Genomic DNA, 17,553 nt, shown 5'->3' with positions numbered 1-17,553 from the left:
ATTCTTTGAGGACGACCATTTAGAATATTTTCGAGCCCATAGGATCAGACATTTATGCCGTTTTTAAAAATTTTAATGGCACATTTGTGTGACGTATCTTAGAGAGTAACACGCGCAAAAAACAACAACATTATGTGTGAAAGCTTAGCTTCTCTTGCAGCTTATTAATCTTAGAGACCAATATTATACGTGAAAGCTTTTCTTGTAGCGACACTATGTATATTAATTTAAACCATTATCTTTTCTTATTTGTGTGTTTGAGCCGCTTAACAGTGACATTGGTATTGGCCGACGACATCACATGTCCTATGCTTTGAATATCGGCTGGCGAGATCGCTTGACATGAGCTATGACTGGCTTACAAAAGCGCATCGCAATCTCGGACCAATCCTTCAGAAAGTAACATGCGGTATTTTGTGGAATTCGAATTTATACTTTCGTAATACCAAAAAATGCAGTGTACATGTTGGTGCACATCAGACATCTTTCCAAAACGTGTTTTTTCTCCTGAGTTTCGCTTTCTAAAATGCCGAGAAATTATCCGCCAGTATATAAAACCACAACCATTGAAAGGATTGATACGTTTTACAGTTCCAAGGAAAAGTATACTGTTATTTAACACAGAAAAAGTGTATTTTCATCCGGGAGAAAGTGTATTTTTAACTGGGAAATCCGGGAATTTTTTTTTCTTTGTCCATGTATACACCCTGTATTAGCGCTTGGAGCTGTGGTACTTTCCCAATTACGACTGTTATTTGTATGGTTTCTAAATCAATTTTGTTCCTGCGTGTGTGATCTGCACCCTTTGTGAAAAACAGAAAGGGCTTCAGTCTCAGAGATACACTAACAGGTCATTCCATGTCAATTCAACCAATTTGAGAAAATGTTCCTGCTGATACCCTCAGATTTGACTGAAATTTAGCATGCCAATGTTACCAAGTGTGGAACACTCATGTACAAAATTTTAAGTTCCCCTGCCAATTAGTTCCAGAATTATGGCTTGTGAAAGGAGGTGGCGTGACCCGGAAATTGCAACCCGCATCTGGCAATCTATCTTCAGACCCAACTTCAGGTCTTAATAACTTTGGAACTATTCCGCACAGTCCAGTGAAATTTTTACAACCCAGAAACATCCACTTAGAGAACACACTCAAACACCAACAACATATTTCTGAGGGAAAATAAAAAATTCCAAAATGTGATTTAAAAAAAGTAATATGTTAAAAGGTACATATTGTAGGTGCCCTCTATGCCAAATATAATTCACTCAAAGAGGGTATACGTTTTTTTGTGGTAAGCTTATGTGGCCTAAACACACACAGAACTCATCTTGCCCATATCACTCCAAAAACAGATTTACATGCACATGAAAATACAAAAATTTGAAAAAATTACCTGAAAAACATGGATTTTCTAAGAGTGGTAGCACAAAAGGGACAAGTGATATCCAAGCCAAATTTCAAACACAGCATAAGTAGACCATAATATAATATGTGGCAAAATTTCAACTTGTTATTGCAAGGCATATGTGTACAATAAAGATGTATTTGGTTAAGTTTCTTTTAACACGATTTAGTAAGTAATAGTGATGATGCATACAGCTTGTTTCAGATAAAGCTGCAGCAATTGTTGGGAACCATTAGACAACAGAAAGTTAAACAATGGTAGTTTTCAGGTACAGAATGAGTCATTGTTAGGCAGGAACAACAAAGAAAACAAGCAACAATCACAGGTTACTCATGTTTTTAAGATTCTAGTTCAGACTGGTCAGTACTCTTGTGGAAAGTCAGTATGGAGGCAGAAGAGTGTACTAGTGGTGCTTATGTTCAAACAAGTTGCAGTATTGGTAGCGCACAAGCATCTGAATGTCATAAAACAACATACGGAACAAAATGTGGCACTCGCTTTGTTCTGTATGATCTGGATGAATCGGACCAAGATTTGTTGCTGTGGAGATCCGGGATACACCCCGTGGGCACAAGAAGTATGGTTCCAGGAAACTTTAGTGTTTGTTATCATCATATGAAAGTGTTTCTGGATAAGTATTCTTTCCTGCAAAGAAGTTGTTTTGATTCATTTCGGATTCATAAGAAGACAGTGAAGTGTAGGCTCAGAGAAATTGATAAAATCAGTATTGAAAGTGAATCAGTGCATGGGACTTAACATGAAACCAGGACAAAAGTTATGTTCCAGGTGTGTTACACTGCTAAAAAATGAAGAATATTCTGATAATTTACATGACAGTGACAAAGAGTATCAGCTACCTACAACCACAGCAGATGAGCAGTTAAATACTTCAGTGACTGCTCTTGGTTTGTCTCCCATGTAAACACACAAAGTTGGGAAAAGAGTCAGTCCCAACTATGGTAGAAGAAAACTACAAGAAGCTCAAATGGAATTAAAACACAAAATAGCTGACACACTAATGGTGGAAGAGGAAGAACTATCTGCTCCAAAGGAACAGAAATCATGCCAGAAATGCCCTGACTTGGACAAAATTGTGCACGATTTGAAAGAAAAATGTGCCATATCCACACACCAGAAAAAGTAGCTATTCTTATCCTTGCACCTTCCAGCTGGTCTATTGACTACACTGCAAAGGAATTCAGTGTTTCTACATATATGGTAAAGCAAGCTAGGAAAATAAAAGCAACCCAAGGAGTGCTTCCACAACTTCAGCAGGCTCAGGGTAAGCAATTGAGTTCAGAAATAAAGGTGCTTGTGTCTGAGTTTTATGAAAATGACTACAGCCGAATAATGCCTGGAAAAAAGACTATGTAATGGTGAAAATGAGAAATGTACGTGTACAGATGCAAAAAAGACTGTTGCTATGCAACATATCAGAACTATATGTAGAATTCAAGGAAAAGTATCCGAATACCAAAGTAGGTTTATCGTCTTTTTTCAATCTTCAGCCAAAATAGGTTGTGCCTGTAAGTGCATGGGGCACATACAATGTTTGGTATGTGAGACCCATCAAAATGCTAAGCTGATGTTTGCTGCTATAAAGGATTCTGGTCTGTATTACAAAGGTGCAATGAAGCTGCTAGTGTGTGACATCAGTTCCTACCAGTGCATGACAGACAGGTGTGAAAAGTGTCCTGGTAAGGCAAATTGTGCAGAACACATGAAACTATATGGTGAACTCTTTATGGATGATGGAAACACACGGATCGCACAAGTCTTGAAACAAAGCATGGTACAGTGGAAGATTTTGTTGAAATATGTTGTCAAAAAACGGACAAACTGACCCCACACAGCTTCACAGCAACGGCACAATTGGCTTATCTCCAGTTTTATAAGGATAATTTGAAACAAGATGAAATTGTAGTAATACTAGACTTTTCTGAAAATTAAGCATTTACAGCTCAAGATGCCATCCGAGGATATCATTGGGACAAGAGTCAAGCAACTCTCCAGCCGTTTGTGATTTACTATAGAGGTGAATCAGGTGATGTGTCTGTCAAGAACCTGTGCATTTTTAGTGACTGTTTAATTCATGATGCAATTGCAGTTCATGCCCACATTCGCACTGTCATGGCATATGTGAAAAGCAAGCCGCCTCACATACATTTTGCGAAATACTTCAGTGATGGGGCAGCTAGTCAGTACAAAAACTGTAAAAATCTCAAAAATTTATGCATGCATTACCATGATTTTCAGATTCATTCAGAATGAAATTTTTTCACAAGTCATGGTAAAAATGTATGTGATGGTATTGGTGCTACCATTAAGCACATGGCATCACGAGCTAGTCTGCAGCACCCTACAGAAGGTCACATTCTAACACCTCTTTAATTATTTACTTGGGTACAGAAAAATATCTCTGGCATACAGTCATTCTATGTTTCGAAAGATGAGGTTAAATCAGTCGAAGAGTTACTAAAAAGCAGGGTAGAACACGTTAAAACTGTTGCAGGCACAAGGAGCCATCATCACTTCTCTCCAGCGGACTCTGACAATGTGCAGATGAGCAGACTGTCCAGTTATAACTATAGGTTCATGCACAACATCTGTCTTCACAGTGTGTCTGACTCAGGATTCAGAAGCAAAAGCAGCAACATACAACCAGGTTGCTATGTTATTGCTGTTTATGATGACAAATGGTACTTAGGATGTGTTGCAGAGTGCTTTGAAGCAGAAGGTGATGTATTTGTGAACTTCATGGTACCAGCCAGATCATTTCATTGGCCACATTTGGCAGACAGGTGTTGGATTCCTTTTGAACATATTCTTATGACGGTTCCAGTTCCTACCACAGTGTCAGGAAGACAGTACAATTTGCCACTCAGTGTACAATGTGGGAGAACTTCTGTTCAAAGCACAATCGACTAGTTTTTGGCAGTTAAGGTGCAGTAAACATTAATGATAGTTGTGTTAATCTGTCTATATGTTGTTGCTTAGTGATTAAACAGTTGTGGGAGAGGATAAGAAGAGGCAAAAGAGTTTACGATATGTTTTTACAAAATTGTGTTGTGGAACAATGGCCACATCACCAAACACATCTGTCAACTTCCATTGTACACAAATGTCTTGCAATAACATGCTGAAATTTTGAGATATATATCATTATGGTCTACTTATGCAGTGTGTGAAATTTGGCTTGGATACCACTTGTCCCTTTTGTGCTACCACACTTCAAAAATCCATGTTTTTCAGGTAATTTTTCAAATTTTTGTATTTTCGTGTGCATGTAACTTAGTTTTTGTGACTGATATGGGCATGATGAGTTCTATGCGTGTTTAGGCCACATTAAGCTTACCACAAAAAAATTATACCCTTTTTGAGTGAATTATATTTGGCATAGAGGGCACCTACAGTATGTACCTTTTAACACATTACATTTTTTTAATCACATGTTGGAATTTTTTATTTTCCCTCAGAAATATGTTTTTGGTGTTTTGATTCATGGAGTGTGTTCTCTAAATGGATGTTACTGGGTTGTAAAAATTTCACTGGACTGTGTGGAATAGTTCCAAAGTTATTAAGACCTGAAGTTGGGTCTGAAGATAGATTGCCAGATGCGGGTTGCAATTTCCGGGTCATGCCACCTCCTTTCACAAGTCGTAATTCTGGAACTAATTGGCAGGGGAAACTAATACTTTGTACACGTGTGGGCCACACACAGTAGAATTAGTGTACTGAATTTCAGTCAAATCTGAGACTATGAGATGGAGCCCCTGATTGAACTGACATGGAATGACCCTATAACCTAAAAAACTGCCAAATGTCACACAGCCTCAATTACCTGTGTAGCGGCCTCCTGTGTGTAATGGACATCTGACCTACTTAGCAGAGCCCGAAACCCCACCACCATATGCCACAAGTCAAGGAATCTGCTGCCTACAATAAGAGACCCCATAACACGGTAGCTACAGGCTGAGATGTTTCCACTGAAGCAGGACAAGTGGCTGCATCTGGCTGAGGGACACTGTCAGCCACAGGCAAGCTTTAACCTGTTTGTCAGGCTATCCAGGGAGGCATTACGTTTGTCTCCCAGCAAGACTGTTGCAGCCCAAGGCAACCTCCCATTTGACAGCAGGTAAGGGGTCAACATCAATCCAAGCAGTAACTGGGCTGGCCATCTGTGCAGACTGTTTGACAGACATGCTAGTTGTCGTGGACGTTCATTGGATCCCTCCAGTCAGTACACCGCTGTGATTCCCATCCACTGCAGCCTCAAGCTATGTAACCAAAGCCAACACAGCCTGGACCTGAGAGCAAAGTGTCACCTGCGTAGCCAGCATCTGCACACAGCAATTACAGTCCCCATCCATACTAAAGACTACATTACCCAACCAAACAAATGACTAATGGCATGCTGTGAAAGTCTACTGTAGAAACTGACAAATATGCAAGAGATGTGTCTAATAAAATAGATTAACATACAATATTAGACTATTTCTGACTTCAGTTGTGTGTGAGAGTTGCATTTGTGTGTGTGTGTGTTTTTATTCTGGACAAAGGCCTTGTTGGCTGAAAGCTTATTTTGTGGCAGTCATTTTGTTGTGCCTATCTGTGACTCAGCATCTCTGCTACATGGTGAATAGCAATTATCCTTCTCATAATATTGTTACAGTTCATCCTGGATTTTCCATTGTTAGATTAACATACAGATATTCAAAAACCAAACTACCAAAGCACACAGGTGGGATTAAATAATTTTCTCCCGGTTAGGAACTTGTAAAATGTCACAAAACTGTTTACGTTCTCACACAAATGAAAACACAAGAACTGTGTCTATTAAATATTAAATTAAGTTGCAGAAATTCAAAAACTTAATTACCAAAGCACATAGATGAAGCTATATAATTCGCTCCTGGTTAGGAGCTCGTAAAATGTCACAAAATCAGTTACTTCTATTGTTTCAGTCAAATATAGGCACTCAGCTACTTATAAACATTCTGATTTTATCATCGTAATGCTGCTGCTTTTCTTGAGAGGAAATAAACCTTTCGCTACACAGCATTATCCAATGTATGAGCCATTCCTGTCTTTCTTGTCTTGAATTTTTTGGTCTCATTGCCATATCTGTTCTTTTGTATTATCTTAGTCAAAGGTATTTGGATTTATAGACCTTTTTTTAAAAATTTTGCCATACTATGTGTTCAAGAAAACCATCTTCTTTTCTTAACATCTCTTTAGACCTAAAGATTTCTTCATTAATTCATGCATGGGCACTAGTTAGTGAGTACATTTAGTTTACACATTTTATGGTTAATGGAGAAATACTTTCAGAGGGACTTCTTGTACCAAGTCTGTTATTCTTTTCTTTATAACAAAAGCTATCTTATAGTGAGGCATGCCTTTCATTGTGCGCTTTCCAGGTTTATTTTACAGTAAATCTTGTACTTTCAAATTTGATAATATATTGATCCATAAAACTTGTAGAAACAAATTGCTACACTTTGGTCAATGATTTTTGTCAGCTATTTCAGTTTTACAACTTTTTAAATAGTTTCAGTATTCCATTTCCAAGAAACTGAGATTCTAATTTTTTTCACTGCATGTTGGTTAGAGGTACCCAAAAGCCAGTGGCCCAGCACTTGATAACCTGGGAGCAGTTCTCTCTCTCTCTCTCTGTCTTTTTTTCTCTTTCTGTTCCGCATATTTATTGAAAGTATGTGCATTCCAGGACTTAAGATTGAGAATGTGAGTCCCAAAATTCTATAATAAATGTCTGTGTTATGTACTACTGTTAGCTGTAATGTAAAGATTTTACTCATGTATAACATGATTTGAATTTCAATATTATGGAAAGTGTAATTACTATTCACCATATAGCAGAGATGCTGAGTCGCAGATAGGCACAACAAGAAGACTGTTTTGTTGTGCCTATTGTGCCTATCTGCGATTTAGTGTCTTCATCCGCTATATGGTGAGGAGCAACTATCCTTTTAATAATATTGTTACAGTCCTTCCTGGATTTTCCATTGTATGATTTGAATTTCCTTGCAGTCAAACTGAAGTATGTTCACTGTACTTTTATGAACTATCTTGAGCTAATGCTAGAGTTTCTTTCTACACAAAAGACAACTTACTCCTCAGGATTCCTTGAGTGCCTAAGAGAGAGTCTTTTAGACAATTCTCATTTGCACTGTCTTCCTATGCCAGCATCGCCTTCTAGGTATATTTTTTGACGTTGAGAAGGCCTACGATACTACTTGGAGCATCTTATCCTGGAGCGGCTTCACGAAGGGGATATTCGTGGTTGTCTTCTTATTTTTATTCAGCCCTTTCTTCTCGCCATGATATTTTAGATACTGAGTTGGAGACGTCCTGTCTGATCCCTTTGAACAGGAGAATGGTGTCCCTCAAGGAAGTATTTCAAGTGGGACTGTCTTTGTCATAGCTATTAATAGCACTACAGTCATAGTGAAAAGTCCTGTCCAGTGTTCTTTGTTTGCGGATGACTTCTTTGTGTTTTGTTCTTCTTCAAGCCTCGCAGCAACAACACAGCAGTTGCAACTAACTCTTCAAGATTTGGATGAATGGGCACTGAAGAGTTATTTTGAGTTTTCCAACGAGAAGTCTGTGTGTGTTCTTTTTAACCGTTCTCATTCCATTGTAACCTTTCCTGAGTTGAAGATGACTGACACTGTCCTTACTTTTAAAGGCACAGTGAGGTTTCTGGGCCTCATATTTGACTCTAAGCTTATGTAGTTACCACATCTTAAGGACCTGAAAAAAATAGTCACTTAAGGCTTTAAGTATCTTAAAATGTCTTAACATCATGACGGATACAGGGATTAGTGAGCACAAGGGCATTGTAGCAAGGCTCAAAACCGTATCAACCAAAACAACTAAAAATATAATGGAAGGAAACATTCCACGTGGGAAAAATTATATATAAAAACAAAGATGAGGTGACTTACCGAACAAAAGCGCTGGCAGGTCGATAGACACACAAACAAACACAAACATACACACAAAATTCAAGCTTTCGCAACAAACTGTTGCCTCATCAGGAAAGAGGGAAGGAGAGGGGAAGACGAAAGACGAAAGGAAGTGGGTGCGTGTGTGCGAGTGTATACCTGTCCTTTTTTCCCCCTAAGGTAAGTCTTTCCGCTCCCGGGATTGGAATGACTCCAAAACCCACTTCCTTTCGTCTTCCCCTCTCCTTCCCTCTTTCCTGATGAGGCAACAGTTTGTTGCGAAAGCTTGAATTTTGTGTGTATGTTTGTGTTTGTTTGTGTGTCTATCGACCTGCCAGCGCTTTTGTTCGGTAAGTCACCTCATCTTTGTTTTTATATATAAAACAACTAAAAATAAACACAATATATTTTTGTTTAAAGCAGCGGACTAAAATTCGCTTGATGCCTTCCTAAGAGTGTCTCCATTCCTTCCAAGCTAATTATGTAAGTGTAGACTAGATATGGCTCAAATTCAAAGATACAGTATCGACAGAAATAGATAGATTCATACCGCATAAGTTAATAAGAGATGGGACTGATCCACCATGGAACACAAAACATGTCAGGACACAACACAAAACATGTCAGGACAATGTTGCAGAAGCAACGAAAAAAGCATGCCAAAATCAGAAGAACGCTAAATCCCCAAGACTGGCTAAGTTTCACAGGAGCTCGAAATTTAGTGTGGATGTCAATGCGAGATGCTTTTAATAATTTCCACAATGAAACATTGTCTCAAAATATGGTAGAAAGCCCAAAGAGATTCTGGTCATATGTAAAATACACCAGTGGCAAGAAACAGTCAATACCATCACTGCATGATAGCAATGGAAATGTTACCAATGATGGTGCCACTAAAGCGGAGTTACTAAATCCAGTTTTCCGTAATTCCTTCATGAATGATGATGACGTAAATATTAAAGAATTTGAAACCATAACAGCTGTTAGCATGAGTGACATAAAAGTAGATATCTTAGGTGTTGCGAAACAGTTCAAATCACTTAAGAAAGGCAAGTCTTCCGGTCCAGATGGTGTACCAATCAGGTTCCTTTCAGAGTATGCAGACACAGAAGCACCTTTCTTAGCAATCAAATACAACTGCTCACTTGATGAAAGGTCTGTTCCCAAAGACTGGAAAGTAGCACAGGTCACACCAATATTCAAGAAAGGAAATAGGAGTAACCCATTGAATTACAGACTCATATCACTGACTTCAATTTGCAGTAGGATCTTGGACCATATACTGTACTCAACATTATGAATCACCTTGAAGAAAAAGGCTTATTGATACATAACCAACACGGATTCAGAAAATATCATTCTTGTGCAACCAGCTAGCTCTTTGTTCCCATGAAGTAATGAGTGCTGTCGACAAGGGATCTCAGATCGTTTCCATATTCCTAGATTTCCAGAAGGCTTTTAATACCATTGATACTATTAATCAAATTGCGTGCATATGGAGTATCATCTCACTTGTGTGGACTGGATTTATGATTTCCTCTCGGAGAGGTCACAGTTCGTAGTGATAGATGGTAAATCTTCGAGTAGGATAGAAGTGATATCTGGTGCTCTGCAAGGTAGTGTCATAGGCCCTCTGCTGTTTCTGATTTATATAAATGATCTAGGTGATAATCTGAGCAGTCCTCTTAGATTGTTTGCAGATGATGCTGTAATTTACCATCTAGTAAAATCATCATACGATCAATTCCAATTACAAAATGATCTAGAGAGAATTTCTGAATAGTGCGAAAAGTGGCAATTGGCACTAAACAAAGAAAAGTGTGAGGTCATCAACATGGATACTAAAAGAAATCCGATAAATTTTGGGTATACGATAAATCGCACAAATCTAAGGGTTGTCAATTCGACTAAATACCTAGGAATTACAATTACGAGCAACTTAAATTGGGAAGACTACATAGATAATATTGTGGGGAGGGCAAAACAAAGACTGTGCTTTGTTGGCAGAACACGCGACAAACCCACTAAAGAGACAGCCTACATTACACTTGTGTGTCCTCTGCAAGAATATTGCTGCATGGTGTGGGATCCTTACCAGGTAGGATTGATGGAGGACATTGAAAAAGTGCAAAGAAAGACAGCTCTTTTCATGTTATTGTGCAATAGGGGTGAGAGTGTCACTGATATGATACGTGAGTTAGGGTGGCAGTCACTGAAACAAAGTCGGTTTTCTTTGTGGTGAGATCTATTTACGAAATTTCTATCGTTAACTTTCTCTTCTGTATGCGAAAATATTTTGTTGACACCCACCTACGTAGGGAGAAATTATCATCATAACAAAATAAGAGAAACTGGAGCTTGAATGGAAAGATTTAGGTGTTTCTTTTTCCCATGCGCCATTTGAGAGTGGAATAGTAGAGAAGTAGTATGAAAATGGTTCGATGAACCCTCTGCCAGGCACTTAACTGTGAATTGCGGAGTAACCATGTAGATGTAGATGTAGCCACAGCACGAGGAAGTAGTTTTACAGGCTTACGTGTGATCTTGGCTCGATTATGTGTGCACGGTGTACGGGTCTGCAAGACCCTCTTATTTAACGATGTTGGACGTGGTGCACCGTGAAGGGATTCAGTTGGCCACTGGGGCATTCAGAACAAGCCCCATACCAAGCCTCTTGCAGAGGCTGGTTAACCACCACTTCACGTCAGGCGATGGCTGCTTACGGTGCGCCAGTTGTATAAAACACCGTCCACACCGTACCCACCCACCTACCATACTGTTGCTTAGCCTTCACTGGAAAGACTGTTTTGTAACTGGCAACAGGCAATGAGACCTGTGGGATTTATGCACAGAATTGCCTTCTAGAGATGGATGTGGCCTGTCTTCACGTTTTACATCACGGTAGGAGCAGGTTTCCACTGTGGCTTCTGTGGAGGCCCAGACTTATTTTAGAGTTGACAAATTTGAAGAAAGATCGTATATCAGATTTTACGTTTCAATCTCTGTTTTTTAACATTTTAGATATGCATCACAGTTCCGCAATAGTGTACACTGATGGCTCCAAGCAAGGAAATTTCCTCGGCTGCCCTGTCGTGTTCCCCAGCCGCGTCGCCAGGATTCGCCTTCCTGACGAATATACCGTTTTCTCAGCTGCGCTCTTCACGATCCTGAAGGCACTGGAGCAGGTGCTTCGTATTGGGGGCAAACGGTTTCTCATTTTCTCCAATTCCCTTAGTGCCTTACAATTGTTACAGAACATATACCCAGTTGAGGAGTTAGTCTGGCTGATATATGACTAACTGTACTTGCTCCAGTGGCAGGATAAGCAGATGTCATTCTGCCGGGTGCCAGGTCACGTAGGGATATGGGCAAATGAACGGGCCGATCGGGCTGCCGAGGAGGCCCGCAGAGGACAGGATGTGGCACAGTGCCTTATTCCCTTGCAAGCTGTCATTTACGGGATGAGGATTGGCTGGCAGTGACTGCTAATAAGCTGTGGCTGGCGAAGACAACAACCCGGCCGTGGCATTCCTGGTGTCAGTTGCTTCTGCGAGATGAAGCGACCCTCACGCATCTTAGAATCGGGCACTGCCCCCTCACACACAGCTTTTGACATTGTCGACAGGATCCCCCATTTTGTGATGCTTGTGCCGTGCACATCTCTATCTGCCTTATTTTAACAGAGTGCATTTTATATTGTGATGCAAGGACAGGAGCAAATATTGGTGGGATCTGCACTCTATTTTAGCTGATGGTGAGACGAGTGTGATTAAGGTTTTAAAGTTTTGTGATGTTTCTGGACTCGGGCCTTAACTTTTAGACTGGAGGTTTTACTGTGTTGCAGAGTGGCTGTCTTCTCCATTTTTTGTTCTTGTGGTCAGCCAGTGGTGTCCATCTGCTATATTGTTTTAGCTCCTGACACCACTTTCTTCCTGTGTCGTTAATGTTTACTACTGATGTAATACTTTTTTGCGTGGTTCTGTGCGAGTGTGCAAGTAGTTTTTCAACATTTGTTACCTGTGTTTTATGTGCTGTTTTATCTTCCTCTTTTGTGTATTTTACTGACGCTCGTATGGGCGCTAAAGACCTTGCTGTCGTGCGCCCGTACAAATGTGTCCGTCATTTGCACAGTCTCTGACCAAGTACTGCTGTGTTCATTATCAGGGTGACACCTGTTGTCATCGACACTTTATACAGATATTTATTTACTTTTCGAATTTTCACTCTGATACGTGTATACTGTAAGAAGCTACGTTGCAGGGTAACTGTGCACATTCGCAAAGCGTATACACTATTTGATCAAACTGTCTGGGGACCTTTATGTAACACTGAATTGATCGCTAGATGCCTCGACAGGCAGACCCACCAGCATAAAAGAAGGCAGGGAGTACATTGTTGTCAGCAGAGAAGAGGGAGAGCAGAATTGGTCAGCCAGGAGAGCTCAGTGGCTTCGAATGTGGACTAGTCATTGGATGTCACGTGAGCAACAAATCTATTGGGGATATGCCAACTCTTCTAAAGCTGGCCACGTCAACTGTTAGCAATGTAGCTGTAAAGTGAAAACATGATGGAGCAACTGCAGCTAAACTGAGTACTCATATACTAATGGACAGGGACTGTCGAACGTTGCGTACAGTGATTGTAAAAAATTTCGTGAAATTGGTGGAAGGAATCACCTGAGTGTTACCAGTTGTCCAACTAACACAGTGACTGTGTGCATGAAGTTAAAAAGAATGGAGTACACTGATTGAGCAGCTATTTGTAATACACACATTTTTGTAATAAAAAATAAGTGATGCTTAAAATGGTATAACAAGTGGTGCTATTTGACAGTGGATGGCTGGAAATGAGTGACTCACATTGATAAATTGTACTATATCCTCCGATAATCTGATGGGAGGAGAACACTACCTGCCATAATGGCAGCAGTGATGTACAGAGGTGGTGGCTTTACTGTAAGGGGGTGTTTTTTGTGGTTTGTGTGGGTATGGTCCACTTATTGCACCTAAGGAAATGCTATATGTGGAAGGATATGAACACATTTTACAGCGTTGTTCATAAATTAAAGGAAAGGCAACCACTTGCATAAAATGGCCTGATGTGACGCACAGAAACATGTAACACACTTAGCTAGAAAAAGAGTAAGAGCTCAAAGGATAGTGTGAATACTGTTTTCCGTTACGTGTTTCTATTTGTCACACACATAGCTAGAAAAAGAGCAAGAGCTCAGAAGTTAGTGGGAATGTTGTTTGCTGTTATGTTTTTCTATGCATCACACATCAGGATGCTTCAGATGAATGGTTGCAATTTCCTTATTAGTATTATAAATACTGAGAATTTCCATTGTTGTTTTGCACCATTGTGTATTGCGAACAGAAGGGAAACAATGATTGTTTTTTGTCTGCGTGACATTTCACACTCTCGAATCGGCACGAATGAGGCAGTGGTTTGTAGACAATAGCATTCAAGTGGACTGACCTGCCTAGAGTCCCAACCTGAATGCAGTGGAACACCATTTGAGTCTTTTTGGTAAAGTGACTGACTGATCAGCAGTGCATATTCAGAGAGAGTGCGTGCATGTGTATTTTAGAGAGTAGTCTCTCTTCAGAGAATGTCTGACAATTAAGTTGATGCACACACACACACACACACACACACACACACACTGCTGGCATGTTACTGGGTCTTTGACAACAGTACAAGAGAATAGGACATGAGGATGAAATGTATTATCTAAATGATGATTAATCATTAAAGTAAATTTACAGCAGACTTCCAAAAAGTTACAGGAATCAGTGATACACTACACAACTTGCTATTTGCTTGTAAACACAGGTAAACTATGTAACTTGCTATTAGCTCAAAACACAATTCGTTGTGACAAAAAGAATATAGAAATAGTGTGATTTTTGGTTGCAAGGATACAACAGCGACATTGCTCGGTGCCTAGCTTTTGTGACAGAGTTCATGTGTCTTGTCACGGTGGAGGTAGAATAAACAAGAATACGAACACTTTGTTTGCATAGGATGATGTCTATACTTTTTTGTCTGAAGTGTGGACTATGGCTTCAAACTTATTCCAGGCATTACATTTGCAGTTTGTAATTGTGTTCATTGCATTATTTAATTTTCATCTTACGCTCTCGACAGTCTCACAAAAATCTCCATTAGAGGTCATCAGATCCTGACAGACTACCCCTTTCTGTAGTGGATTTTTAAGCCTTCCTTCTGCTTTTCGTTTCTCCAATTTTATGACTTTCGTTCCAATTGCCTCTGGTTTCCATTTTCGGTTTTTTACTGTTTCCTAAGTCACGGACTGGGCGCTAATGACCATAGCAGTTTTGCGCCCTTAAAAAAAAAAAAAAACACCTGACAGACATTTAGCCCTGTCAGTGTTACTTTACAATGGCAAGATCGTGCACTTAACTTGATGCTGAGTCACGAGTAGCCTTACTCTCCTGCACACTTCGGCAAGAGAGAACAAGTCGATTAGTAAGAAGTGAGCGCGGCGCCTCTGTTCTCGGACTCGCCGTATCTGCTACAGTGGGAAGGAAGTAAGTCTGCATTGCACTGGCATAGTGTGTTAATTTAATTCCTTATGTGTGCATCCCTCAGTATTAGGCCCTAGGCTTGTACTCGCTCTCCTGCTAATCTCTACCAGCTACCACAAGTTGTGTCTTTTTTGATGCACACTGTTCTGCAATCTTTTCAGAATCTGTGAATAGAAATTTTATGGGGAGTATGACCTGTCGAAAGGATCTACGATAGTACTATCCTATTTGCATAAAAAATTTAACACAGTCGTGATATCGACTTCATTTGATGAATTTCAGTTTCAAAACTGCAGTCCCTTTGTCACTGTTACAGTATTGAAAAATAATCAGCATTGAGCACTAGTTTGTGAATTTTCTTGAAATTGTTATCTGATTGGTAGTTTACAAATGTCCAGATGATGATCACTATTTATCTACACGTTTTTAAATCAAGAACATGATTTGTAGATTGTTTCCAACATCACAACAGTATCTGTGGCACATTTGTTCGGCAGGAAACAAAATTTCTCAGCTTCACATTGTTCAATTTTCATTATATTTTTTAAATAACAAATAAATGATTACAGTCTACTTTAGTATTCGGTGTTCCTCAGATATGCAAATATCCAGTTCACGTTTATTTGAACCAGTGCACAACTTTTGTTATTGTCTTATATGCTTATATTGTGTCAACACTTATCATTCATTACAACATCATAAATGTGTACCATTTTATTTTTTTTCTTTGTGTTTTGTTTATTATAAATTACTATAACGCCATTGGTTGTCGTTGTTGTTGTGTTGTTGTCTTAAGTCTATAGACTGGTTTGATGCAGCTCTCCATGCTACTCTATCTTGTGCGAGCTTCTTCATCTCCAAGTACCTACTGCATCCTTCTCAATCTGCTTAATGTATTCATCTCTTCTTCTCCCTCCACGATTTTTACCCTCCACACTAGCCCTCCAATACTAAATTGGCGATCCCTTGATGCCTCAGAACATGTCCTAACAAGCGATCCCTTCTTCTAGTCAAGTTGTGCCACAAATTCCTCTTTGCCCCAGTTCTTTTCATTACCTCTCTATCCATCTAATCTTCAGCATTCTTTTGTAACAACACATTTTGAAAGCTTCTATTCTCTTCTTGTCTAAACTTTGATCATGGATTTGTAATCTTCTGATACAATGTATTCGTCACAGTGAGCACAAGCCACTGTACATCGCTCCTGGTGCCCAGTGAATTTATTGTCCAGTGAAGTTTGTCTACTTCACACTCTTGGCTCATTAAGCTCCTGCACTTCGTCAGTGCTATGTGCAACACACACTGTATACCAGTTCTAATGTTCTCCCCTCACTTAATATTTGAGTGTACGTAACCACATTTTATTGATCTGAGTTGTCTTACTCTTCTTCGGTTTTGATGGTTTGCATAATTATTATCTGAGATGTCTCAATTCATTTTTATGTTTTCAACTACTGTGTATTAATGACAATACCTTTTAACAGGTAGATGAAGTCCATATACTGCCATTGATGAATGTGCTGTTCTCCTACATGTGCTGTGCCATGACACACATAAATCATGCCATTCAGGAAGACTCCCTGCTGCTTCTGGATGCAGTTTTGGACTCATATCCGAAACTTATGGCTCACCACATACACACAGTTCTTCCCAAATTTTTCGACATGATTTCAAGACTTCGTTCGGATTCGAAGCCTGGACGGATGCTTACAGTGAATCTCGGGAGCCGTCTGACGAGCGTCAGGTGGAGAATACAGGTGATGTATTACACGAAGAGAATAATAAAAATGCATATATTTAATGATAAGAATATTACTTTGAAGCATACAGAGGTGAGCAACATGAGGTACTCGCTCTGATGTTTATAGGAGAGCTCTGGTTAGTGGTCTGATTATCCATCATTACTACTTGAACTTCTGTATGTCTCAGTAGGTGGCAGTCCATCATTTCTGTTGTTTTTGTTAGCAGTTTTTAACTCAGAAATATGGTGGTGTTGTCCAGGATGGAAACAGTAAAAGGAAATAGAAATTACATTTTAAAAAAGATAGAAACTAGAACTTATGTGCTGAGAAAAATGTAAGCAAGTGCTGCATTTTGCAAATGGGATTTCACTTAATAACCTTGGAAGCATTTATTAAATGACTGCATGCCACTTAAATTTTGGTTTATGTCTGCACTGTCGAACAGTTATGACTTGATAATTTTCAAGTGCGCTGTTAACATTATTTTACGAAAATGAATTTACATCTTCATTGCGGTATTTATTGTTAATGTTAAAGTTAAAAGCAGAGAGTAAACAGAACATAGCTAACATTATATATGGTAGATGCTTACGTATATTTGTTGGATGTTAAGCGGTCACAATTCTTTAACGACAGATATTGCCATATGGGTTTGTTGTCTATGTCAGTATGAAGCACACTACTTATCCAAGTACTTCTGAGAGCAAACATCATATTTATCATTAAAACATTGCTACTATTGCTAAAATATTAAAACAGTCTGATAAACGGATGTATGAAACTTTATGGGTAGAAGATGTACTTATCATCAATGCTATATTTCTCAAATGGGATTTAGCTTAGTAACCTGGGAAGAGTTCTTTAAATGACTCCATGGCACTTCAA

The 17,553-nt window shown here is 39.3% G+C and overlaps 1 protein-coding gene across 1 annotated transcript in view; it reads left to right on the top strand.

The window, feature by feature from the left end:
* LOC124619796 (testis-expressed protein 10 homolog) overlaps window positions 1-17,553 on the top strand; it is a 157,958-nt gene that overhangs the window by 47,928 nt on the left and 92,477 nt on the right. The window contains exon 4 of the mRNA XM_047146387.1: window positions 16,411-16,683. Coding sequence (XP_047002343.1) covers window positions 16,411-16,683 — 273 coding nt within the window. The remainder of the gene's footprint in view (window positions 1-16,410; window positions 16,684-17,553) is intronic.

Source organism: Schistocerca americana, chromosome 6, assembly GCF_021461395.2.
Source record: "Schistocerca americana isolate TAMUIC-IGC-003095 chromosome 6, iqSchAmer2.1, whole genome shotgun sequence".
Taxonomy (NCBI): domain Eukaryota; kingdom Metazoa; phylum Arthropoda; class Insecta; order Orthoptera; family Acrididae; genus Schistocerca; species Schistocerca americana.
This window is presented reverse-complemented; position numbering and strand designations above follow the sequence as displayed.